This window comes from Danio rerio, chromosome 22 (genome assembly GCF_049306965.1).
Source record: "Danio rerio strain Tuebingen ecotype United States chromosome 22, GRCz12tu, whole genome shotgun sequence".
NCBI lineage: Eukaryota > Metazoa > Chordata > Actinopteri > Cypriniformes > Danionidae > Danio > Danio rerio.
The window spans coordinates 20,312,297-20,339,406 of record NC_133197.1 but is presented as its reverse complement, the minus strand read 5'-3'; the positions used below and the strand labels follow the sequence as shown (position 1 = coordinate 20,339,406).

The 27,110-nt window shown below is 37.1% G+C and overlaps 2 protein-coding genes across 3 annotated transcripts in view; one reads left to right on the top strand and one right to left on the bottom strand.

Moving 5' to 3' along the window:
- atp8b3 (ATPase phospholipid transporting 8B3) overlaps nt 1-9,379 on the top strand; it is a 33,977-nt gene extending 24,598 nt beyond the window's left edge. For both annotated transcript variants that reach the window (XM_009296348.5, XM_003201054.7), the window contains exons 21-28: nt 1,608-1,728; nt 2,662-2,848; nt 2,927-3,150; nt 3,527-3,610; nt 5,957-6,181; nt 6,265-6,403; nt 8,854-8,984; nt 9,062-9,379. In XM_009296348.5, coding sequence (XP_009294623.2) covers nt 1,608-1,728; nt 2,662-2,848; nt 2,927-3,150; nt 3,527-3,610; nt 5,957-6,181; nt 6,265-6,403; nt 8,854-8,984; nt 9,062-9,301 — 1,351 coding nt within the window. In that variant the 3' untranslated portion in view covers nt 9,302-9,379. The remainder of the gene's footprint in view (nt 1-1,607; nt 1,729-2,661; nt 2,849-2,926; nt 3,151-3,526; nt 3,611-5,956; nt 6,182-6,264; nt 6,404-8,853; nt 8,985-9,061) is intronic.
- A 338-nt stretch (nt 9,380-9,717) lies between these two features.
- On the bottom strand, nt 9,718-26,873 carry onecut3a (one cut homeobox 3a). The gene is made up of 2 exons (XM_689117.7): nt 25,315-26,873; nt 9,718-15,488 (listed from the first exon to the last, which is right to left on the bottom strand). Exons 1-2 carry the CDS (start codon nt 26,363-26,365, stop codon nt 15,184-15,186), a joined length of 1,356 nt encoding a protein of 451 aa, XP_694209.1. The 5' UTR covers nt 26,366-26,873; the 3' UTR covers nt 9,718-15,183.
- Between the last annotated feature and the right edge of the window lie 237 nt (nt 26,874-27,110).

The following is a 27,110-nucleotide window of genomic DNA, read 5'->3' as shown; positions in this document are numbered from 1 at the left end:
CAGAGCTTTTATTCTAGTTAGCTGTGACCTTTGTGTAATTATTATTATTATTATTAGTTTTTAATTTTAGTTTAATTAATGACTTGGTTTTAATTTTTAATTATTATAGGGGTATGCATGTGCTAATGATGCAATTTTATGACCTCAAACTTTTTTTAAACCTGTCTTTTGGATAAGATATTAAACCGAGGTCCTGACTCTCTGTGGTCATTAAAAATCCCATGGCACTTCTCGTAAAGAGTAGAGGTGTAACCCCATTATCCTGGCCAAATTTCAAATGTCCCATCATGGCCTCCCAATCATACCCATTCACTGAATTGGATTGATCACTGTCTCTCCACTCCATCTATAGCTGGTGTGTGTGGTGTTGTTGTTGTACTGTGGCTGCCATCGCGTCATCCAAGTGGATGCTGCACACTGGTGGAGGAGTGGAGAGACCCGTATTCCAAAGTGCTTCACATTCGTGAGAATAGATATAAATACATATATAAATACATACATATATAAATACACATTACTTTCTTACCAAACCCTAGCATTGCTTGTGTTTCTTATGGCATATATATATATATATATAAAAAACATTTCTTACTTAGAATTTTTTCTAGCATTTTTTCTTGTTTCTAGTCCAACTATCTACGTTTCAAAGCGAAAACAAGGTTATTTCACTTAGCCTGCAGGCAGATACTTTCCTTAAAACAAGCAATCTCTTATAATGTTTTACTCAGATTTATTTTGATATTTGGAGTAGAAACAGGTCAAAACAAAGTAAGAAAAGCATTTTTTGCGGTGTGATTTATATAATTTCTGTATCGGAGTAATTTTAGACTCAGAAATCCATCAAATAGAGCTATTCAAACCATCTTCTGAACAGTATTTATACCAAAATACTTATCTCAGTAAAATAAAATAGCGGAATATCAGATTTTCCAATTTCTTGCATTCCTAATAAATATATACACACACACACACACACACACACACACACACACACACACACACACACACACACACACACACACACACACAGTTGAAGTCAGAATTCCTAGCCCGTGTTTGTTTTTTCTCCAATTTCTGTTTAACAAAGAGAAGACTTTTTTTTTCAACACATTTCTAAACATAATAGTATTAATATCTCTTCTCTAATAAGTGATTCATTTTATCTTTGCCATGATGACAGAAAATAATATTTGACTATTTATTTTTTTTCAATTTAATATTTTTCTATTTAATATTTTTCAAGAAACTTATTTACAGCTTAAAGTGAGATTTAAACGCTTAAAAAAATAGGTTCACTCTGTTAAACATCATTTGGGAAATGTTTTAAAAGGAAAAAAATTCAAAGGGGGGCTAATATTTCTGACTTTTACTGTGTGTGTGTGTGTATATGTGTATCTGCATATATGTATGTATGTATATATATATATATATATATATCTATATATATATATATATATATATATATATATATATATATATATATATATATATATATAGAGAGAGAGAGAGAGAGAGAGAGAGAGAGAGAGAGAGAGAGATAGAGAGAGAGAGAGAGAGAGAGATAGAGAGAGAATATAACACATTATGACCTCTGTCAACATCTTCAGGCAGCTCCTAGAGTCTCCATCTCCAAATGTTGATGTCAAATCTAAAGAGCCAGAGGTTTGGATCACAGACAAAAAAGCAGTCATGAGCAAAGCTGCGCTAGTCATCTCAGGTCCAGAACTGGTGAGAATATCAGTACTATAAAAAAAATTAAATATTTTTTTTAAATTTTTAAATGCTTGAATAATTATACAAATGTTTTGTGCCAGTAAGTTTTTATTTTTATTTTTTTTTGAGAAATTATTACTTTAATTCAGCAAGGATGGGGTTAGTTCATCCAAAATTAAAATTCTGTTATCAATTACTGATCATGATGTCAGTACAAACCCCCAAGATCTTTGTTCATCTTTGGAACACAAATCAAGTTGTTTTCTCATCCTCCATAGACAGAAATATTCCTGACTCATTTAAAGTCCTGAAAAATACCCCAAAACATCTTCAAAACAGACTATAGACATTCAATGGTTCAATCTGAATACTATCAAGCTTTAAGAATACTTTTTTTCACATATAAAACAAAAATAACCACGTTATTCAACAGGTTCCTCTCCACAGTGTCTGCATAGGTGCATTTATGCGTCACAGAATGTCATTTGCTGGCATCTGGGGTATACATCAGTGCACAGTACTCATGAACATGCGCAATATACTGACACTGAAGAGAAAAAACTGTTGAGTAAATTCATTATTTGTGTTTTATGAGTATATGACACAAAAGTATTCTTGCAGCTATTCTTGCAGATTACTGCAGGCATATGGTCTGCTTTGAGGATGTTTTTCATATTATTCTGGACTTTGAACACCTTAGGGTTGTTTTTTCCTATGGACGAGATGTAAATATCTTCATTTGTGTTGCGAAGACGGACAAAGGGTTTGGAACTACAAGAGGGTAAGTAAATAATAACCCAATTTGCATTTTTGAGTGAACTAACATTTTAAATTGATCAAAACTGAAAGTAAAGTGATTTATAATGTACAAGCGATTTCTATTTTGAATAAATGCTTGTCTGTTTGTGTTAAATTTCTCTGACTAAATGCACTTTCTGTGTATTACAGGCAGAATTAACCAAATCGTCGGAATGGGGGGCAAAGTTTGTTGCTCTATCTGGCCAGTGCCAGTCTGTGCTGTGCTGCCGCGTTACTCCAGCTCAAAAGGCCGAAGTGGTCGAGATGGTCAGGAAGCATTCTGCTTCAATTACAATGGCAATAGGAGATGGCGCCAATGACGTCAACATGATTAAGAGTGAGAATTTGAACCTCTGTCAGTGCACAGAAATCCTCCAATTCTCTTATTGCTTATAAATCTTACATTTCCCACCAGCGGCTCATATTGGCGTGGGTCTTTGTGGCGTGGAGGGAAGTCAGGCGGTGCTGAATGCAGATTTTGCTCTGGCGCAGTTCAGTTTTCTCCGCAAGCTTCTGCTGGTGCACGGCCACTGGTCATACTACCGCATCAGCATCCTTCTGCGCTATTTCCTGTACAAAACCACAGCTTTTGCTTTGGTGCACACATGGTACAGTTTCTACAATGGCTTCAGCGCTCAGGTAGAGCAAATAGGTCACTTTATGCACCCGCTAACAGCAAACCACAGTGAAAATATCCCAGCAAACATTTTTTTGTTTATAAAAGATGTCTGTTAGAAATGAATGACTACACAAATAAAGTCTGTCTAATCTGTTTATTTGACGACTAGTCTAGTTTTGGGCTATTCTTAGATTTCTATTAGATTTTTACTGACAGCCCAAGTTTAGCCTTGTTTTAGCCAAGCTGTCTACGTTTAGATGTTTGCAATACATTAACAATAAAATTGTTTGCTGGGATCTGTTATTGGAGACATGTTTAAGACTGAAAATGCAATTAGTTTCTTTAATAATTTATGAAAAGCAGCTCAGTTTTACACATTTCTGTTCTTTTTTCCAGCCTATGTATGAGAGCTGGTATATTAGCCTCTTCACAACAACATACACATCGCTGCCTATACAGTGCACAGGGATTTTTGAACAGGTAAGATAAATGTAGCAAATTTTTATCATTAAAAAAGATATGTTTTGGTTTCCACTAGTGGTGGGCCGATATTGGCGTTAACGCAAGACTCTTATCGCGCGATAAAAAAATATCGCCGTTAATCTATTCTCAAAGTTTGGTTGCTATTCTATGCAAGCTACAGTATAATGACTTTCACCTTGATATTTTGATGTATACGTGACCGGTGAGCCTTTTGACAAAAAAAGTGTCCTTCTAAATCAAATCAGCTGGATGCCTGACTTTAACTGCAGTTCGGTAGTTTCACTTTAACTCATGAACATTTCATTCATGTGTGTGTGTGTCCGTGCATGTGGGCCTATATTGACAGCCGCATGTCTGGATTTTGTCAGAAAATATGCCGAAAAGTTCTACGTGACGGTGTTTACTGATAGCGGTGTTTACTACAATAATGCCACTAATATAAACTCCACATATCTTAATTCCATTTCTGTTTAGTTCAGTTATGACTTTAGTCGGATTAAGCTGATCATAAATCACTGTTTCGAGCTTATGTAGGCCTTAGGAAGATGTCTTAGGAAGACATTGAAAATATGTACTGTCGGTGTGCCTTCAGGAACAGGGTTGGAAAACACTGTGTTAAGATATATGCGGTGGGAAATAGTTCATTAGCACAGTACGGAAAGCAGTCGATGCCAAAAGTCTATAAACACATGAAAATGTGTACTGATGATGCGCCTTTATGAACAGAGTTGGGAATCACTGTATTAAGATGTGAGAATTAGTTAAAAATCACCAAAACTCCGATCACTAAAAAATATGCTTTGGTTTTTACATGCGTCGAGGCAGTGTTTTCCAACCCTGTTCCTAGAGGCACACCAACAGTACATATTTTGAATGTTCTCTGACCCATTATCTTTAGCTTTTGGAGGATCTTCTCATGTTCGGATGAGTTGATTTAGGTGGGTTTGATTAGGAAAAGGTTGAAAAAGTGTACTGTTGGTGTGCCTTCAGGAACAGGGTTGGGAAACACTGCATTAAGGTATAAGTGGTGGGATTTTGTTCATTGCAAAATACAACCAAAAAGTTATGGTAGGCACCTTATTCATGAAGAATATGTAATAAGCATATATGTAAACAAACACAGAAAAATATTGCAAAGTTTACTCTTTTGTCTTTGGTCTGCACTATGTGCCAAACCACAGATGTGAAACACCCACCAAAACATCACCATGACCTTAAAGACGAACAGAAACTCTTGACTCTAGCAGCTGAACATGATACCATACATATTATTCCCACTTCTTTCCAACCCTGTTCCTGGAGGCACACCAACATTACATATTTTGAATGTCTTCCTTATCTGACCCATTAACTTCAGGATTTGGACGCTCTTCTAATGTTCTGATCAGTTAATTCAGGTGTGTTTGATTAGGGAGACATTAAAATGTGAACAGGGTTGGGAAACACTGCATTAAGGTATATGCTGTGGGAATTAGTTCATTAGCACAGTATGGAAGGCAGTCGGTGCCAAAAGACTACAAACATGAAAATGTGTACTGTTGGTGTGCCTTCAGGAACAGGGTTGGGAAACGCTGTGTTAAGGTATATACTGTGGGAATTAGTTAAAAATCAGCTAATTCTGATCAATATACAAATTTGCTTTGGTTTTTACAAGCGTTAGGGGCTTAACACATGAAAAAAAACGCTGTGTTTCCCAACCGTGTTCCTAGAGGCACACCAACAGAACATTTTTTGTCACCCTTATCTGGCCCATTAACTTTAGCAGGTGTGTTTGATTAGGAAGACGTTGAAAATGTGTACTGTTGGTGTGCCTTCAGGAACAGGGTTGGGAAACATTGTGTTAGGGTACACGTTGTGGGAATTCATTCATTAGCACAGCTCCATAGAGTTATGGAAGGCAGTCGGTGCCAAAAAAAAAAAAGTCTCTAAAGACATGAAATTTGATCGTACACACACACACACACACACTCTCTCTCTCTCTCTCTCTCTCTCTGACAATGCCGGCTGTATTTGTGACTATATTTGCTTATAGGATATGTGTATACAAACATTGTGCTTATTAATAAAGGAAATGTTATAAGAATATGAAAAAACAAACACAGAAAAATGCTGCAATGTATAATCCTTTGCCCTGGGTCTGCACCAAATGAGCCTTCAAAGCTCAAAAGAGACTTCAAACCTGAAGTTAATGGGTCAGATAGGGGAGAGATCCAAAATATGTACTGTTGGTGTGCCTCTAGGAACAGGGTTGGGAAACACTGAGTTAACGTATGCATCAGAAAATATATACTTTGTACTCCGTGGCTGATTGGTTCACCTGCTAGTCTGTTTGTTTACCTTCAGGACATAAGTGCTAGGAGTTGTCTGTGCTGGCCAGAGATCTACTCGATTGGACAGAAGAAGCAGCTGTTCAATCCTTCAGTTCTGGCATCCACACTTCTTTACTCCTTCTACTCCTCCATCATCTTTTTCTTCGTCCCTATGGGAATCTTGCAGTACTCTGCTCTCGATTTCCAGACTTTAGCCATTACTATTGAGACATCTGTGCTGTTCGCAACCACTTTGGAGGTAACTATTTATATAAATAACATTCGGATTAAAAGGTAATTGGAAAGGAAACATTAATGATGGTAGACTTGTTTTGTTTCTAGGTTATTCTTTGCACTAAATACTGGACCAAGTGGAACGTTGCAGCAGTCATTTTTAGTCTAGCAGCGTTCTTTCTGTCCACACTGGCTCTCCATAGCACTCGCCTGTTCACCGCCTCACCTAAAGACTACTTCTTCCTAGGTATGAATGTCTGCAAAAGAAATTATTATTGTGTTCATCACATGACTCTAGAAAAGGGTTACCCAAACTTTTTTTTATGAAGAGTTAAAAACCAAACTTGATTGAGGCTAGTGGGCCGAAGGAAAAGATAGTTGCCATGAGAAATTTCTTAAAAATATTTTACAAAATAACTGAAAAACATTGCTTTATATTAACTATTACATCATATATTGTTTACATTTTTATAATTAACTTATTACAGTAAATACAAAAAACAATCTCATTTATAACAGAATGGAGTTACACTAGTTTTTGCCTTGATTTGCTCACTGGTGTCTTCTGCATAGTCTTCTATCCATCAAGACTTTATTTAAATTTTTTTTTTAATCAGAGTCATTTATAAATTGAAACATGTTTTTTTGTAACTCAGCAATAAAACAGAAAATCAAACAAAATGATGTCAAATTAGAAATGACGATCTCTTTTAAAGGCATTCGCCTCAACCCTCTCCATCATTCTCACTCGCTTCTCAGATGGGATGGTGGGCCAAATGGGCCAACTTTGGCCCGCGGGCCCATCTTTGGGTATCTCTGCTCTAGAAGAAAATATATTTTTATGTTGTAAGCTTCATATTTAATCTGCTTGTTTTTTGTTGTGGTTGTTTTTTTTAAGCCTTCACAAAGAGCAATTTGACCCACTATAGTTACAAATGCAGTAATATTTTCATTGTTTTAGTAATATTTTTAAATGCATATTTGCCCTTTTTTATTTATCTTCATATTTCAAAATAGTTATAAGTTTTAAATGTTGTTTTTAACTGATTACAAGTTTTATAACTGTGAATAATTTATTAGAAAACACATTTTAGAATAGAAATAGTTTTAAAACATAATGTTAATGATTTTTTAGCTATAGATAAAACTATATTATAACTATATTTATATAATGTTCAAAAAGGATTTATCACAATTTACAATAAGGTTTTATTCGTTTATTAATTTACTAACGTGATATAATAATTAACAATACTTACCGTATACTTAATACTTAGCATTAATTAATCATAGTTTATCAAAACTCAGTTAACATGAAATAACAATGAACATTTATATATATATATATATATATATATATATATATATATATATATATATATATATATAATTAATTTATTAACATTAACGAAGAAGGATAAATAAGTGTTAGTAAATACTATAATTTTACCTTTTTGTAAAGTGTTACCATATAATGTAACTGACTAAAGATTTAAAGAACATATACAGTTGAAGTCAGAATTATTAGCCCCCCTGAATTATCTTTTCCCCAATTTCTGTTTAACAGAGAGATTCTTTTCAACACATTTCTAAACATATTAGTTTTAATAACTCATTTCTAATAACTGATTTATTTTATCTTTGCCATAATGACAGTAAATAATATTTGACTAGATATTTTTAAGACATTTCTATACAGCTTAAAGTGACATTTAAATGCTTAATTAGGTTAATTAGGTGAACAAGGCAAGTTAGTGTAGCAAGTTATTGTATATCGATGGTTTGTTCTGTAGACTTTTGAAAAATTAAAGCTTAAATGGGCTAATCATTTTGACCTTAAAATGGTTTTTAAAAATTAAAAACTAATTTTATCTTAGCTGAAATAAAACAAATAAGACTTTCTCCAGAATAATAAAAAAAAATTCATTGCTCTGTTAAATATAATTTGGGAAATATTTAAAAAATTAAATTAAATTCAAAGGGGGGCATTTAATTCTGACTTTAACTCTTCATACACAAACACTACTGGTCAAAAGTTTAGGGTCAGTTTTTTTATATTATTAATTATATTTAATAATTTAAATGAAATTATTTTGTTCATCAAGGCTGCATTTATTAAATGTAAAAAGAAAATTGTAAAATATTTTTTTATTACTTATTGTATGTAGTTTCAAATGATATTATTACTTCAGTCATTGTTGCTTTTATTACTGTTACCATTAATAATAATAACAATCAATATTAGAGTGATTTCTGAAGGATCATGTGACTGAAGACTGGAGTAATGAAGCTGAAAATTCATCAATAAAATGACCAGAATCAGTTGTCTTATGAAAACTGTTTTAGAAAACAGTTATTTTATAGTGCAATAACATTTCACATTTTTACTGTATTTCTTATAAAATAAATGCAGCCTTGGTGAGCAGGATAAGCTTATATACATATACTTAGTTAAGTGACTATTTCATGTATAACCAAGAATGAAAGAATAATAGATAAGTGTATTTATAGTTTTGTATCATTTATAATCTTAAAGAATATTTGTGACTACCCTTTTTAAAATAAGAATTAATGTAGTCCACCAGGTGGCAGTGTTAACAGACTGTTTATCACCAAAAAAATTGCAAAAGGCATTTGCAATTAATTCAAATCACATTCCCTGAATGCTACAATCCCATCTGTATTTTATATTTTCAGGAGCATCGCAAAATGCTTACAGCACTCCTGAGGTTTGGCTGACCATATTTGTGACCACCTGTGTTGCAGTCCTTCCCTCAATAACAACACGAGCCTTGGGTGTTGTGCTAGCAAACCCCAACAAACACAAGGTTGCTCCTTACTTTTGTACCAGTTTACATAAAATAAGCATTGACATTGTTTATGCTCACCTTATTTGTTGTTGCAGATTCACAGCTCAGCGAATGAACCCGTAGAGCTTCAGTCGTGGTTTCAAAGAGGTACTGTTCAGCGTCGATCATCCTACGCTGTTTCCCAAGGGAAAGGTTTCGGAAAGTTAATCACCACAGGAGTTGGTCTTCCCTCAGCAGCGCCTCGACAGGATGGGAGAGTTACAGCAGAAAGCCTGAAGAATGAATCTCCACAGGGTTTACACATAGAAATGAATAGAGCTGGTGTGTCATGCTAGCATCTTTAGTCATGACAGGATTGGGATTAGCGAATGTAGCATCAAGAATCTGTGCTAAACAATCATTGTTTATATATATATATATATATATATATATATATATATATATATATATATATATATATATATATATATATATATAAACCCACTGATAGGGAACTTTTTGTCAATATAAATTTTTATATGCATTTTTTTATTATTAAAATACAAATAAGTAAAGCCTGTTAGCAGTAAGCATGATATGTCAAAATAATTGGATAAATCCTATTATTTTTTAGTTTTGTGATTTTAGATAAATAAAATAAAAATTACAATAAATAAATACAATACAATTTAATCAAAAATCTATTATTTTACTCTTTATTGCTGCAAACAAATCCAGGCTAGGTAAATAAAGAGACTGTAGCATGAAAATGTTCAACAATGGTTGTATTTTATTTCAAAACACGCAAATTACCCATATTTCCTTATTATTTTTTTTCCTGTAACAGTTATTACTCCAATTTGTCTCCTTCTGAAGAGTGTCCACTTGCACTAAATGAAAAGTGCTCCACAGGCTCTCTGGCTCCCCCTGTAGGACAGAAAGAGGAACGAGGCTCTCCTTGATGATGTGCCCTTTAACCTTTAACAGCTGCCTGAGAACAAGTTTTTGTGTGCATGTGAAGCTTCACTGGATACTAAAACTGGAAAATTCTTGTGCATAAGATTTTGATCACAAACAGGCCATCTTTCTTTACTGGGCCTTGATTTTCAACTTGAATGCAAAAGTTCAGCTGGAGCATATCTACAGCTTCAGAAACACACATTGATTGGTTGTTTGGATTGTCTTTACCCTTTTATCAGTCTTTGGCTTGGGTAGATGTGCTCTAAGGAGAGTTTCTGTACATGTAAATGGGTCTTGCTTACACTCTTCCCTGAAAACTGTTCAATTAACCCAGGTTTGTTTGCTAAACTGCATACATTTCCTGTGTTTAGTGTGGTTTGCTGATCTTAGCTAGGATAGCTAATCAACTTGTTGATCTTCCAACGCCTATATAAAAAAAACAACATACCAGATTGGCTAATCCCAGCAAACCAGTTCAGTTTAGTGCAACATTTCAACATTTTCTGCCACTCTGTAATTGGTGCAGGTATCCTTGAACATCATCCTGGTTGTTGAAGTGGAGTTAGGGGAAACTGAAAAGCAGCCTGAACCAGCAACATCAATTCGGATTGAGGTAACGGTTTTGCTTTTCTCTGGATTTTTGCATAGTTTTCTGTGCAAAGACAACCAGTCTCATCAGTTCTTTATTGACTGGTTTGTGGTTATTAGAGAGCATTATTAGCCCAAACATTAGCACTTGACTGTGCTAGCTCTTTTCAATTGGTTTAGTATCTCGCTAGATGCTGATAGTTGACATTACAATTACTCTCTGAATATTTTTGGTAGATAAAATTATAACAAATTTAGAAAGACTTGAATGTTTTCTATGGATTGCATTTAAAATAACAGGGAAGAGTGTTTGCGGAGTCAGCACACCATAAGCACCACAGCAAGCTAAATAGGGCAGTGGTCGCCTACTTGCGACAAACGAGAGCCTCTTTCCTCCTTCCTTTCTCCTCTTCTCAGCCTGTCTTCTCTCTACCATTTTATTTTCTCTTTGTTTTGAAACTGATTGTCTTCTACCATCACAAAGACACTTGGTTCTGATTGATTGACAGGAAACAGAAGAGGAAGAGCACAGTGTGACTGGGGGGGGGGATTGGATCTGCAAACAGACCCGGAGAGAAACGTGATGTACATGATGCTGTTTTACAGTCGATGAGAGACCATTTCTGGTTGGAGGGGTCTGTTGCAAAAAACTGGCTGGTAGCATTCCAGTTTTGCATGAAATGGCGTGCAACCCAAATTGAGAAACACTCCACGTGTAAACAAATGCACACAAGATTACATTTTTAGAAGAGACGTGTACATTGGGTCCATGACCAAATTCAGTTGCCCAGGATACACGGTCATGCCCCGTTATTAAGAGTAATATACATAAAAGAAATACAAGGAGGGCAGAGAGAGAGAGCTGCAACAATACATGCACACAACCAGTGAAAAACAACAGTGACAGAAAACTCTACAAAATAAAGACCCCTCCAACACCTTTACCACCCTTCCCACCCATCTCCAACCTCCCCCGGGGTCTGTTCATCCTAGTCGCACCCACCAAAGTCCAGGTCGATCCAGCTTTACTCTATACAGTATACAATTACTCATGCAGAAAAAAAGTGTCCCCGCCACTTTAAATGGGAGGAGTTTGTTTTTTCATTTGTCTTTTAAATTAATGCTAGGAGCACTTAACACAATCAGGTTAGCTTTAAATAAAGAGGAAAGAAATTGAAATAGTTACAGTTTAAATAATGCTGAAACTGAAATGATTAGGACAAAAATCGATGCATATATTGGAAATTCTGCGCAATGTGATTTCGCTCTTTCAGTTTTCCTTTTCCTTCATGTCATGTCTTTCATTAGAAACATTCAAATGTCTTTCTTTTATAAAGAATTACATACCACAATTGATCAAAAAAAAATAAATAAAACAATTGGCAAATGAGTGAACTGAACAACACCAACAAAAACACAATTTAACAGTATAAAGCTTCAAGTCACAAGTTCAAAAACTAACTATTATTAGTCTTAGTAGTGTTAGTGTACTCATTGTAATTAACATTAGTGTAATCTAAATTACATAAACTTTACACAAAACATTTGAGGTATTTCAGAATCAATTGTCAACACCTTCCTGCCAAGTCTGTGTGGTTTCCAATGGGAGAAATATAAGAGGGAAATGGTTCAATGCTTTTTGTGAAATGGCCGTTTTTCCTGAATCACTTAAACATTTCATTCAAAATCTGTTCAGCACCGTAATCAATGTAAAATGTTCATTTTAGCAAACCACGTTCCTCAATTAGTGCTCATGAAAACAGGCCACATGTGGGTACAGCACTGAGGCATATTGAGGGAAATCAGGGTGTGTATAGCATTGATCATGCTAGCTAATATAAAATAATATTTTGCGAATATTCGCCAGTGCATACAGTAAACTGGCATCCCTCTATTATTAGACAAGCCTAATATGAAGGTACTTCTGATTTTGTATGAGCTCTGAGCGCAAATAATGCAGTGACAATGGAGGAATAATAAATAAGGTCATTAAAGTGCTTAAACACCAGTTTAATATCAAACTAAAGTTAATAGGTTACTAAAGTTAATAAGTTAAAACTAAAGATCACACCCTGCTTCGATATCTATATGCCTATGCGCTGTACATTCGTATTTTGAGTGAATGTGTGAACGCGAGCTTGTGGTTAAATGTGACAAGAATGGGAGTAAACGCAAGAGTTAATACGCGTACTCAATTATGATGCTGCCTCTTTAACTAAAATGCCGCGAAACCCGTCAACGGTCAAACGCGTAAGTGTAACCCATGTTTATGCAGAGAAAACTCCTAGGAAGCAGCTCCGGTTTGTGTATAAACTTAATATGTGTAAGTGTGCTGCGTGTTGTTGTGTGTTCCAGTGCAGTCCCACCCGTTGTTGAAGGAAAAAGGCACTCAACTCAACCTGCATAGCAGCCGTATCCCTCATTGCGGTGCTATGCAGTCTGACTGCACTGTGAGATTATGTATATGTCAGCATATGCGTAACGATCCGTTTGTAAGTATGTATGCATCTGTAACAGCTTTGGTTTTGCTATTGGGCTTTTGGTTTGTGTGTGTATTCCTCCCTTTGGCAGCACAGGACTGGCAGGTCAAAGAATCTTTGGTATCAGTGGCTGTTTCACAAACCACCCAGCTCAGTGAGGTAGCCACACTGGTTCTCACTACAAACAAAAGGTCTGTTTTATCAGCTAATGTACATATAGATGCCCACTGATTTGTGTTGCACAAATCGGCTGTCTCTTAATGCTCATAACCAGGCCCACATGGATTCTGTGCGCAGAAATCCTGTCTTTCACACAGTCTGTTGTCCCACTCATACGTTTTGGCAAATTTGATGATTATGCTTTCAGCTACATATTGGACCATGTTGGAATTTACTCAACAGAATACCGCTGACTCCTGAAAATTCTGCAGATTCTTTGTGGGTCTGCTTATAACTCAATGCTCAGAGCATAGTTGAATTAACAGTGCTCACTTTCATCTGTTCAGCAAGTCCTGCAACATTTCCAGAAAATGCTACTGTTGCATTCAAATGTACTAAAAGAAGACTCCTCTAAGATTTTAACATCTCCCTATGGAGGTAAGCTTGTGCCCTTGTTTCGCACCCATTTTGGCAGGGTTTTTGAGGATGTTAAGAGGAATTTTGGGTGGAAATCTCGTTTTTGGTTTACTTTTCAACAGTTACATCTCCTTTGTGGTCAGTTAAAGTTTCTTCTGTTATGACCTGTGGTAGTTCACATGCAATGCAGAGATGTCCAGTTTCAGTCCTCTCAAGTTTTGTTATTCTTTTAGAAAGTCTTTTTTTTAATGATTTTTTCACATGATCAACAAGGTGCCTTACATATGCACGGATCATAAATTTAATAAGAAATAGAAATACTTTTGTACCAATTACCCGCTTTAATATTATGAAGAGAAAGCAAGTGGGAGACATTAAGAGAAAAATAAGGGATTAAGAGTTAAACAGGAGAAGGAACAGAAATATTTTAGTATTTTTTTTCTGTTCCTGTTGTGTTGCTGCAGAGCGATTTCTAGCTTTTCATTTAGTTTTATTATAGACTAGCTGTAGTGAATGATTTAAAGCATTGATTATTTTCATAATTAAAAAAGATTCTGTTTCTTTTTAAAATATGATTGTTGGTTGCTATGGCACGTAATGCCGGTTTGGAAGTGGACTCTGGCTGAGGGTGTGTGAACTTCTATTTTATATTAAGGCAAACATTATTGGCACTAGATTTTATGTAACATTTTGCACTATGTTTACCCCTTGTCCACTTTTCAGGATAAACATAACATTTTGATTTGTCAGTAATATTTCAGTTGTGTATGGATGTACCATTTTGTAACAAAAATTCCCATTTGTATTTAAAATGTGCCTTTCGTTGTGTTTGGCTGTACCTGTCTTGACCTTATTGTGGATCTATACGGAATGAAAAATATTCTTTTTGTATTTGAAATGTCAGAGATTACAGTCTCTTGAGATTAGAAAGGGTGCACCGTTGCTGAAAATGGTCCAGTATTTTGCCCCCAAATAGTGGTTGACTGATTCACTTGCATTAAAGAGAGTTCGGATTGTGATAACATGCGTTAACCACAAGTGCCATAAAATGTTACAGCCCAGGTAACACTCCATTTCCATCTGTGCAAAATAAACCGAATGGAGAGCCATGCTGGGCGAACATGGTAGTCCTTGTTGTGGGAGCTCGTTCCATTTCACCTTCAGTAGAGGTCGACGTCCTTTGCTTTTCTGTCTGTATCGATTAGTCTCTCAATTCATTAGCTTAGCATATGATCTGAGAGCCTCTGTGAAACAACTGGCCATTAGGGAATTGTGCCGCTGTGGGCCTGAGAGTGATGATGCAGGTGGTGGCTTTCTTTGACAATCTTGTTTGAGTAACAAGCTGTCTGTGCTGTGAGCTTTGAAAATGCTCATTGTCCACAACTGCTTGAAGAAAGCACTAACAGGCCTCTTCAGCTCACTTTTTTCTGGTTTATGTGAATGCTATGTGGTGCTTTTTCTCTGTTAAGATGTTTGGCTTGGTTTCATAACAGTCCCAAAGAAGTAAAAGGTTGCATTTACGGGAAACGTTGCCATTTTTGGCAGCAGTGGGATTGATTGGCACGCAACGAGTGACTATGTGAGGTTGGAATGAATATCCAGTCTCAGCCACCCAAGGGAATGGGGGTTTTGATTTAAGCCTTGGAAAAGGTGGTGGCAGAGGTGCCTGGCTGGCCAGGACTGGCTACATGGCCGTGATGGTGTTCCTCATGCCAGCGGTCAACACATCGCCGACGTGCATTCATGAAGAAGTTGCTGACGGTGCTGAGTTCCAGGCCGAGCTGCTGTGAGATAGTCAGCTGCATTTCCTTTGAGGGCCGCTTGTTCTCCTTGAAAATGGCGATGAGTGTGCGACGCTGGAGGTCGGTGAAGACCAAACGCTGTTTCTTGGGCGCCATATTGCGTTCCTTGTGCTGCTCCTGTTCCTTTCGCTTGCAGGCTGTGGGGATCAGGAGGATGAATAAGAAAAGATCAAGGAAAGTGAAGTGGACAAAGAAAATTGATAGAAAAAACACTTCATTAGACTCTTGTTTGCTTTACATACTTCAATGCCCTATTTCAGAGCAAATTCCACCGATGAACAGCTTTGCAGGGAGTCGAAATGTTCAGACTCTCCTGTTTGGCTGTGGATTAATAGTGATTTAAGACAAATCCATTCTATCTCCCCAGAGGTCAAAAATCATCCCTTTAAAGAGAGCAGACAGAGCAGGCCAGCGGTGAGCACCTCAGCCTGGTCGTTGGAGACACTGCTGTTTGATTCAATATTAATGCAGTTTGGGCTCACAGTAGGAGAGCGAGTGACTGGTATACAAAAGTAGGGGTCTTTGTGTGTGTGTGTGCGAGAGAGAGAGAAGGAAAGAAAGGAAGAAAGAGAAATAAAAAAATAGAAGAATGCAAGGGGGATATTGACTCATCCTATTTTAGTGTGCATGTGTCTGTTTTTGGAGGTGGGGTCGTCCTCAGAGACTTCGGTCTGAACGCCCCTCCAGCAGGTCTGTAGTCTGCGACTTCAAAAAGAGGCCACTGGAGGGCACAGACCTAAGAGAGGCGGAGTATTTTCAAACTGCCTTTAACTCACACCACCACCTCCCTGTATGTTTCTGTCCTGGCAGCACACACAGAGAGATTCTGGCTGCCTACTTGAGGGCAGTAAACATTGCAAGTGTTGAGCCAAAGTGCTAAGAAACACGAGTATGCCAAGAAATGTTTTGGTTCGTTTACAGCTTGCAAGCACATTACATATTATTTTAGTTTGTATGAACAGGTGATCTATTATTTATTTAAATAAAAACAAGGTGACTATAATGACCAGTGTTTTCTTCTTGTCCCGTGCTCTCCCAGAGCTCTTGCTTCTCTCAGCGGTTTTTGTGAATGGATCATTCATTTCTTACCTCAATAGCCTGTAAAAGCAGTACCAGCTTACTCGGGTTTTATCTGTCTGTGCGTTTGTGGAGTGACTGGAGCCAAACTGTGGTGCCATGTATCTAATTACACTGAGCTGAGGCCCATTGATCACGTCACCTCTCGCAGTCAAATCTGTTTACTACAGGCGTCTAACTGCCTGGACCGCATCCATCATATTCAGATTCCATATCAGCCGCTCTGCGTTTGCGCGCGCGCGCTCACACTCGCCATTAAAGGCTTTGTACACTTGAAGCGCACGCTTTAAATGTTGACGGTACTTTAACGTGTCTGTAATATTTGTTTTCGCATAACATTACTCCCATCGCATAAAGGTGTCTTGGAGCGCCGAGTCTGAAGTGAATGATGAAGCTTTAAAACCTTTAAATTGTAATGAATCGTCTGTGTTGCTCGACTGAAATAACTACGTCTGAAAAGGCAAACCTCAGCGTTTCCGACGCAGACGATCCTTTCAGCGAGATTTACCAAAGCATTTTGTTTTTCTTTTCTAATGACGATGGCTCTTAGTCTACCAACACTTTATTTTGAATGTACACCCCATCGGCGATCAAACAAACCTGTAAGGTTGTGATTTCGGTGTTCCAATCAGAGTCTACCAGCAGGTGTCGCTGGTGCTATTCCCTGGTGTAAACGGTTTACAGGCGTAAGATTTTGTAATCAATATTGATCGATCGGTTGGGAAGGGGGCCCTGATTACTGAACCAAGCTCGGCGTAGAAAAGGAAAAAAAATCGATAGCTGCAGACTTTAGAGCTACAGTGAACAGAGAATGGGACAGAAGCACAAATATATTGTACAGAAAGAAAGAAAAAATAAGCCAATGAATGACAAAGTGAATTGAAGCTTTCGGATGAGATTTTGACGCCCTCTATTCGCTTATTTGCACGTTTGATAAATTCCACAAAGTCTAAATAAACCCAGACTGTAGCCTTTTTCTGTATTTTCTTTCTTCCTTTTTTAGTGCCTTTGGAATTGATATGTGCTAGTTGTATTTGGATAACTTTGTTCCGCTGCTTGTTCTTTTGTTTTATCTTAAGATCTTTGAGTCGAATGAGACTTAAATTAAAAATATATATTTATTTATTTAAATTAGGATATTTGTTCATATATTGATACATATGATAATTATTAAACTTTGTCTTTAAAGTTAGTCCACATGACAGAAAGTGTACTTAGGGTTTACTTAGACACTACAATATGTTCAATATAAAGAATACCGCTCATATTTTTAAGTATTTCTTCACCCTTTAAAAAATTTTATTAGTAATTGCACTATTTCTTAATAATAAAAAAAATACTGGATCGTGCCTGAATAAATAAATAAGCAAAATAGTGTACAGTGAAAGGATGCGAATCTTTTTTTAAAGAAATATAGCTACTAACATAACAGCTTGATGCAGTTTTGTGAATGCCACATGGGTAAAACCTCGCCTTTTTAATGTTTTTCTATATAAAAATGATACATTTTTCATAAAACCATCTTTAAAATGTGTAAGGTGTACATTTTTAAGCAATTATGAGTTGCTCACATTTTACAATGTTTTCACAGAAGTAGTTTCGGACATGCAAAACAAATGAAACGCGGGTAAGGCATGTGGTGTTGGGTGTTCAATACCGGTCGATAAATCCGTAAATAATTCGTTTTTGAAATTCATTTAATCTAATTAATTATAGTTCCATGAAAAAGGTTCTGGTAATGAGCCAGAAACTACGGTAGGCCTGCTTTGTACCAATGGGGCGCTGACTCTAAATTCGAAATAATACCAATTTAATAGTACTGCGTGCTGTGCGGTGTGGGGAATGACAAATGAGGACACACTGCAGAATGATTCTGAATAATGACTAGAAAACACAACTGCAAGCGTCCAGAAAACCTCATTTATGTATGGCCTATGATGCTGTTAATTAGTCTCGATGTGGCACATTGGCCAACCGTAGGTAGCCTACGTTTTTAAATTGCTCAGTATTCACCGCAAACGGCTCCCGAACGTTTTTTTAATAAATGAGGTATAAGCTATTAGACTATGTATACAAATGCGTTTTGTAATGAGAGCACTTAGATGAATCATTTTTCTTATCAATCGTTGTTTTATGATTTATGTATGGCCTACTAGTGAAAGTTTGTGTTTTCACGAACTACAATTTAAAGAATGTAGGCCTATATTGCTAACATATGTACACGGTAAGTATAAATATTTGTCTGAATATTTGTCAAAAAAAAGGTAATCAAGACCAAAGTAAGAGCTTAGAGTTAGTGTGTTTTTCGTGTGTTCTGCCTTTTTTGTCTGGTCGTGTTAAATGGTTAGCTGCCGCACTTGTAAACAAGATTGTGCTCAAGGCTGTCTCTAAATACTCGACTAAATTTGGAGTAATGCAATAAGGAAAGATCAGTATGCTAATATTCAGGCAATTTAAAATAACACCTCAAGCTGTTAAAGTTGGGTAGAAGCTATAACCGTTGGTATTAAACTTCAGAAATGTGTGTTGATGGATATTTAAAAGGCCTACTAAAAGGTAAACTATTTAATGTAAAACATTTGACAGTTTTTGTAATGTAAAATGTATTCTAGACTTGCATATTGCGGATTTTGTTTGCGAATTATGGTCCACAATTATTTTAGGCGGGAAAGTTATTTATTTATTTACATATTTTTTGAAAGATATTTCTGTCAACTTGCTCTTCATGGCGCAATCTGTTGAGGCGACTATATGTTGAAACAGTGTTTTATTTCAATTATCGCATAATTTCAGAATTATTACCGTGTGTGCGTGTGTGTGTGTGTATATATATATATATATATATATATATATATATATATATATATATATATGTGTGTGTGTGTGTGTGTGTGTGTGTGTGTGTGTGTGTGTGTGTGTGTGTGTGTGTGTATGTATATGTATGTATGTAGCCTGTGTGTGAAGGTATATGTCGTGTATAAAGCAGTCTATCTTCTGCGTGTCAAGTGGTTGTCGGCCTTACGGCCTTATATGTTCAAAGCTTACGATGGGAATCGTTGCCATATGATAAAATATTTATATCACAGAATACAGCGTGTCTTTGAAGGTACAGTGAAATGTATGGGCCAAACGATAAACGTAGTTCTCATCAAAGGCAGTCGTACACGTTTGAAGTATAGGACTACATTTAGCTTCATAGGTCCATGGAAGGTTCTTTGGGGGTTAAACTTAAGGTTTCATCATCACAGTTAATTGGAACTATAATAACCAAGCTCTAAAGATTTAGTGCAAGGGTTCTTGACTTTAGAAAGTATAAAATAAAATAAATAAATGCTGCCTCCCGTGAAAGCTGAAGGTGTATGCGCACTCTCTTGGATTTCAAGTGGGAGGACTGAGGGAGTGCAAGGATCGATGACTGGCCGCGCCGCTCAGCCGACCAGTCTGCCTAGGATCGATGCACAGAGTGCGGCTGAGCTGAAATTGGGAGCGGAGTGGCTCCCATAGAGGCCTATGCAACGGTGGTTAAAAAGTCAGTGTGTCATGAAATTGCCCTTGTACTAACATGAATTGGTATCATCAGCAACTATTCTGTTGTATGAATAGAGGCGTGTTTCATGCTGTGTAAATATATTTAACATTAGTGCAATTATAATTGTGGAGACCAAATTCATAATGAATAATCTGTTGGGTGTTCAGGTTGGAAAATACTAATGTAAACAGCTGATACGTGAGGCTAGTATGGAGTGGGTGAGGCTTCTTGTCTTGCAACAACATTGCTAATGAGGTTACACCTTTTTCCAGCTGTTTTCTCTATCAGGTAGTCTGACTAAACAAGCACATGACTTTAAAAAGTTGCTCACATTTTAAACAACCCACTAGTATAGTCTACCTTTCCTTTAGAACTTATCATGGATTGATTTTATCTTTCTCTCTCTGATTTGATTTATTGGATGTCCACTGTTTTTATCAGCATTACTTGGTGCTAATCGTCTCAAAGGTCGATGTTTTGACAGGGGCCAATTCTGCTGAGTGAGCCACGGAGAAGGAAGGTGGACAAGGTAAGGGGCCAACTCTGTGGACTGACTACTGTACAACCAGGTTCTCAAAACTTTTGTTTGGAAAAGGAAGGATTGCTTAAACGCATTTAATTATTACTGGCACAATGATAGCACATGACTATTGTGGAGAGATCAATAATTGAACGGTCTAATAAAAGAGTTGTTTAAGTTAAACATCCACTCTATATAGGCATATCGACACATCGGCATGTGTTTGGTTGTAAAGACTGCTTGACCTGTAATTACAGTGAAGTGAGTTTAAGAGGTCTAAAGGGTTGAGGGACCAAACATCCATGCACAAAGTCTTGAAAGACCATTTAAGACCTCTGAAAATACCACAGGATTGATCAATAACTTTCATTTCTTAAGTGAGCCTAAGCTGTCATTGAGTTTGCACAACTACACTAATTTTAGAATAAAGATTGCAGACAAAACCAAAAAAGCAGTTCCCCAACTGCTGGCAGAAAATCACCGGTGATCTAATCTGGAAAATCCATGTAACTAAGATATTGCTTTTAAATTTGCCAACATATGAATCTCATAAAAACCAACTTCACAGAGTATTTTAAATGCTGACAAACTATAACTCTCGATGATGCTGTGCTGCTAAATGATGATGAGCTCAGGGGTTCAAAGTTGTTACAGGTGGTTACTAGATTGCGGGTTCAGTCAGTCTGTAAATGGTGTAATAGCACACCAATAGAGTCACTGCTCTGTAAATGGCTCTTGTTGCCTCAAGATGTGTCAAACACCCATCAGTCTCTCAGCCTCTCGAGGGAGAGTGGTTTAAATCTGACCACAGTGTCTAGTTTGAATGTGGTTGTGGTGTTATTTTGTATTTGTTTTAAATATGGATTACTAAATAAAACACAAGTTATATTTTGTATGTAAAATGCATGAATATTTTATGAATGTATGAACATTATTTAAGAATGAAAATTAATAATAATAATAATAATTAAAAATTATTATTTGCCAGGACATAGACAATTCACATATACTGTATTACATTATGCAAAATTGTGATGTAAATTAATTTAACCTCTGTTTAATTTATTTCACATGAGTTTTTTTAACATTAGCCCACCAAGTATTTATTTATACAGAGAACATGGAAAATGTATACATTTTAGCTACCTTTTAAGATGCATCAACTAAAACACTGAAGTATATTTTCAACGTGCCCAAGTGCTTTGTGCCGTGACTCTAACGATTCGGAGGCGTTATGCTGTAATATCAGCTATGTAAAAATTATTAAATCCCCCTTGGTACAAAATTTAGTGGTGACGCAATGCAATTTAACCCTTTGATGCTCTCCTCCTAGGCGGCACGGTCTCTTAGCAATTTGATTTAAAGGTCACTCTCTCCTATCGATCCATTTTGGCGGGCGAGCTCAGAGATTGATCATGAAAATCTAAGCTTGTGGAGACGGCACTGCACGCATTAAACTTCAACAATGTTAGCTTATGGTGTCGCGTACATCTTTTACTTTGTCATCAGTTATTTTAGGGAACGGTAAGGTGCTGTAATTATTGCCTGTATTAATATATAAAGTAATTTAGCCTACGTTGTCTGTAATAATGGCCTTTAGAATCGAAAGTTTACCTTCTCCCGACATATGTAGAAATATACTGTACATTGGGCTAGTTAGTATTATGTATACAGGCTGCCCAAAAATCGCAAAAGCATTCGCGTTATTTTGTAAATAATGGGCTATCCTAAATTATATGCTTAAATTGGTGAGCATGTTGGCCTATTATTTCACAGGTGCAATCTTATAAAATTCGACCCTCTGAACGTAGCTAATTAAACTAAGCACACAATATGGATACCCTTACTATAACTTTAAAGCGTTCAAGTAGGCCAAAGGGGGAAGGGACAGATGTAAACTTTCTGCCTTTTACATCAACTCAAGCTATTAAAATAGCAAGCCGTGCCATTGAAATCAATACAAATTTACTGCTTGTTATATGGACCCTAACTATGCGAGGCTGTTGATGTCACATAGCACATACAAACAAATCGAGGCGTGATCAAGAAATTTGCTTTTGAGTATAAGATTTTCTTTGAAACCCCTGAAATAATCGTGTTTTCAAACGGCTTACATGTATGTGTTTACCAAACAGGTGACCGCATCTTCATTTTTCACTTCTGGCTCTATCAATTATTAAGGTCAGCATCGATCATTTTCTTGGCCTGCCAAACCCCGTCTCCCCTGAAAATGCCTCGATTCGCTAATCCTAAATCAATTGTGTCCATCCTCGTGGGCTGGGAACTGGAGGCGAGACTGGAAGTCATTTTGATGAGGAAGGCGATGATGATGATTATGTTGAGGGAAAGCAAACACACTTAAAACGTGTTAAAGTGTGTATATTATTTGTAGTACTATTTCTAAATTGATTATTTGCCCTCAGTTTCCTGCAGGAGAGCACTGCTTATCTATAAAGTTTAACAAAGATGCTCAAGTGGTTTTAGAAACACAAACCCCACCTGGGTAGGTGGTGGGTCTAATTCTCACATGATTGTCAATTTAGAGGCTGAGCCTCCACACGGTTCATTTATGTTGACCCAACACAAGTCGATTAAGTTAACTTAACCCTTATAACAAATGTATGTGGATTGAATATAAAACATTAAGTTGTCCCAATGAAATCTCAAGAATTGTGTTGTTTCAGTTCATTTTAAATAAGATTTCGAGTGTACTTTGTTCACATTTCGTGTATCCTAATGAAATTAAAAATTAATTATTTTGTTGTGGTACACTGCGGCTATACACAAATAATCGTATCCTTTTCTTCTTTCACGTTCAAGATTAGAAACCATATACAGTTGGCTAAAATCTACATCCTATCTTCTAAACGAAACGGTAGGTAAATCCAGAGTCCAATGAGAGAGAGTGCTGAGCCGGTATAATTGATAGATGTACTGGCTATCTTTATTGATCGCTGTATTGATTGGGCCAAATACATTGAGATGGAGTGTGGAATACAGCACAGATGCTGAGACGAATTGTTTTTCATCGTTAAGGCAATCTTTAAACATTGCGCATTGCACATTAATTGAGGTGCATTTTTTCTGACAAAAGTGTTTGTTTTTATGTCTTGTATATTCTGCATTTATAGCTCTGTTTTTATTAACCGTTGTAAAATGTTTTGTTTGTTGTTAACTTGTATAAATGTAAAAAACGCTTCAGCGTTAAGGAGAACACAAAATGATCCCACAGATACGGGCATTTTCACATTAGCCAAGCAGTGCCACGGCATTGATTTTTGTGACTGTGATGAATTTGGAATAGTAATTTGAATTTATTGATTGATGTAGTGAACGAGTATTCCCAGACTCTCTATGAAACACAACCCCCAACTTCTACATGTGCGCAGTGCATAATGGCTCATTTAAATGCACTTGCTATTGTTATTTGCATACTACAGTAATTTCTCACTGAGCCAAATTTACTATAGGTACTGAACGTGTGGGAGCTTTTTAAATAGTCTGTTTTTTTTTATTTAAAGAATGCAAGGATTTTTCAAGTTAGTTTTTCTGCAATATTAAATTACATATAACTCATTTGATAAAAGCAAAAAAGTTCGTAGAATTGTATTTTGAAAATGTTATTCATCTAAAAATGTATTATTATTATATTTTTATTATAATTATATCCATGTATAATCTTAAAACATTAGAGGTCACACTGTTCGTGTAAGTGAAAGGCCTGCACAAAAAGTTTATCCGAAAAAACATTAAGTTACTTTGTCTAAGTTACCTGTAGCAGTGGAGTTCGTCTTGCTTTTAGGGTGCTTTTAATAGGATGTAGAAGAAAAAAAATCTCGATGCCCAATTAGCTTTAACAGCAGTGGCACTTAAGAGGACAATTGGATGGCGTTTAAATCTTTATTTACCAGAACAACTTTAAATGCGTAAAGGAACAATTTACATTCCATTAAGTGTTTTTCAACGGGGCATTGACTGGAACTAAAATATGCCACTATATCCTGGTTAATTGAACCAACAACTGAAATACGACGCGAGGCGATAGGTTTGGACGGGTCAGCGGCCTCTCTACCAACAAAGGTAATGTTATGTACACACAGTTTAATTAAAATGTTCTGCTATACTTTATTTTCATTGAAACATTTTGAGTTCATTGTTTTAAAATTAATCTGGGATATTTGACGTAAAATGAAAAGCGGACTTTTCTTAAAACAAATATTGCCATGTGGTGAGGTTAAACTAAAGTTCGTTATTGTCGTAGACGTCAATTGAGTCAAGCTTTTTAAAAATAATTGTTTCGTAAAGTAACGCTTATTTTAACATTTACATGTCACTTTATTAAAAAAATAGGCCACCTTAAAGCCTTTTCACAAACCATAACATTCTACAGGCCGCAGGTGGTGTTTTAACTTTTAAAGTATTTCAACTGAGCTCACCATTTTCAAATCTTTTACATCTTGTAATAATTGAAAAATACAAAATAAATACAATATAATTCAGATTAGTTGTTGTAGTTCATTAAAAGATGAACTTGTCCAACTTCTTTTCTGTTTGATTCAAAGTATGTTGTATCGTAATAAGAGCAGTCATCTCACCTACATCTCTCAGAAAGCAAGCACATATTAACAACACAAATGTCTGGGTCCTTACATTGCATTAATTTCATTACTGGAAAAAATGAAATACAAGTAATACACACACACACACATATATATATATATATATATATATATATATATATATATATATATATATATATATATATATATATATATATAAATGTGACTGTTTTGATTTCCTTTTTTTGCAAAAGGAAACTCAAGTGACCTTCACTCACCTGCGAGCCTAAGGGCCGACATGCGCTGGAACTCTGGTTCTTGTAGCCACTTCCACATCCGTCTGAACGTCTCCCGACCTGACTTGAGTTTACTCCAGGGTTTTGGATTCCGCAGGAGATCCGACAGAGTTCCTTGAGAGCGACACAAGATCCTTTGGGCAAAGATGGCCTGTGGAATGCTGTACCTCTTTAACTCCGCCGTTATTCGCTGAGCCACCTCTTTGGTGTTGATCTCCTCTACTTGACCCGACCCACCACCCTGTCCGCCGGCTCCTGCCTGCCTGTCCCGCTCCGAGAGCACCGAACCATTCGCCTGAGAGTGCGAGTGACTGTGGTGGTGGTGGTGATTGATGCCGTTGAGAGAAGACATGATACCCGCTCCATGTCCCCCTAAACCCCGCGCCAGGTGCTCCTCGCCCCGTCCGAGCATCGCAGCATGGGACTCGAAGCCCCCCGAGGAAATCATCTTGTCATTCCCCAGGTGAGCACTCGGACCGTACGCACTTAGAGTTTGTTGAGAGTTGTGCAAAGACCCAAGGCCGTTGGAAAGAGGTGACAAAGGTGGTCCCATCCCGGACAAATCTTTGGAGTAGTGGCCGTATAGGTTGCTCATAGACGCGAGGCCCCGGTCATCACGCATCAGCGTAAAGCTGCCGCTGACGTTCCCGGCTGCGAGACGCTGGTGCGCGGGGTGGTGATGAGCGTGAGGGTGCGGATGATGGTGAAATTTATCTGAGACGTTGGATATGGGAGGCAAATGGTGCTGCAACGGCGTCAGGGTGGTGTAAGTGCTGCTCAGACTCATGCTCGAATCGCACGACATGGTCATCGCTGGATGGAGAGGACCGGACAACGAATGGTCCGTGCGATACTCCCCGGCCCCGTCCAGTATCGAGGCCATGCTGGACACCATCGCTGACCTCCCGTGCGATGATACCAAGTTCCTATGTGTCGCCGACTGTCGCGCGTGAGGAGAGTTCATCAAGTCTCCCGTTTGATGGGAGTGTGAGACGCCGTGCAAATTCCCAATGTTTTCCATTGTAAGTTCCATTGTTGAAAGACACTGTTTTCCCTCTCTCTCTTTCCTTTCTCTCTCACACTCTCCCTTCCAATAAATTTTAAACGATCTCAAAGCCGCGCGCCATTGATCCCCGAGATCTTCAGTGTTAGTCAATCCAGCATTTCACCACGCACATGTACGTACGCCTGGTGTCTAAACGCTTGTATCTATCGCCGTGGCGCGCGTCTTACTACTGACAGTCGAAGCTGACCGAGTGAGAGTGTCTGCCTCGTGACCGCGCAATATATTAAGATGTGTTGTGCCTGAGTGTACGGGCACGCGCACCGGACAGTATAAACGTTCTTCTGTGTTTCTTGAGTTCAGAAAAGCGCCTCATTCTCTGTTCACAACAAATGGTGGTTCTTCAATCTGAAATATCAAAAAATGTCTTTATTTATTTTAAAGAATCTTCAGCCTATGGGTTTCTAGGCAGTTTAAAGCACCATTATAGGATTACTATACGGCTGTTGTAAAGAACTAGTGAATAGAAAATCGCTGTGAAACTTCAAGATCCATGGACTATTTAAAGGGTGTACACTCACTGTTGCAGACTATATTGACGTCACCAATACTGTCTGTTGAATAGACGAGAGGCACCTAGATGATTTACTTATTCTCACTGCTCGCCCTCTTCGGTCTTTAAACAAGACAACGTAATCAAGTTTTACACTTATATGGGGGTGACATCTACACACTTTGACACCAACAGTGTTATTTTGAATTATTGGGGATTCCT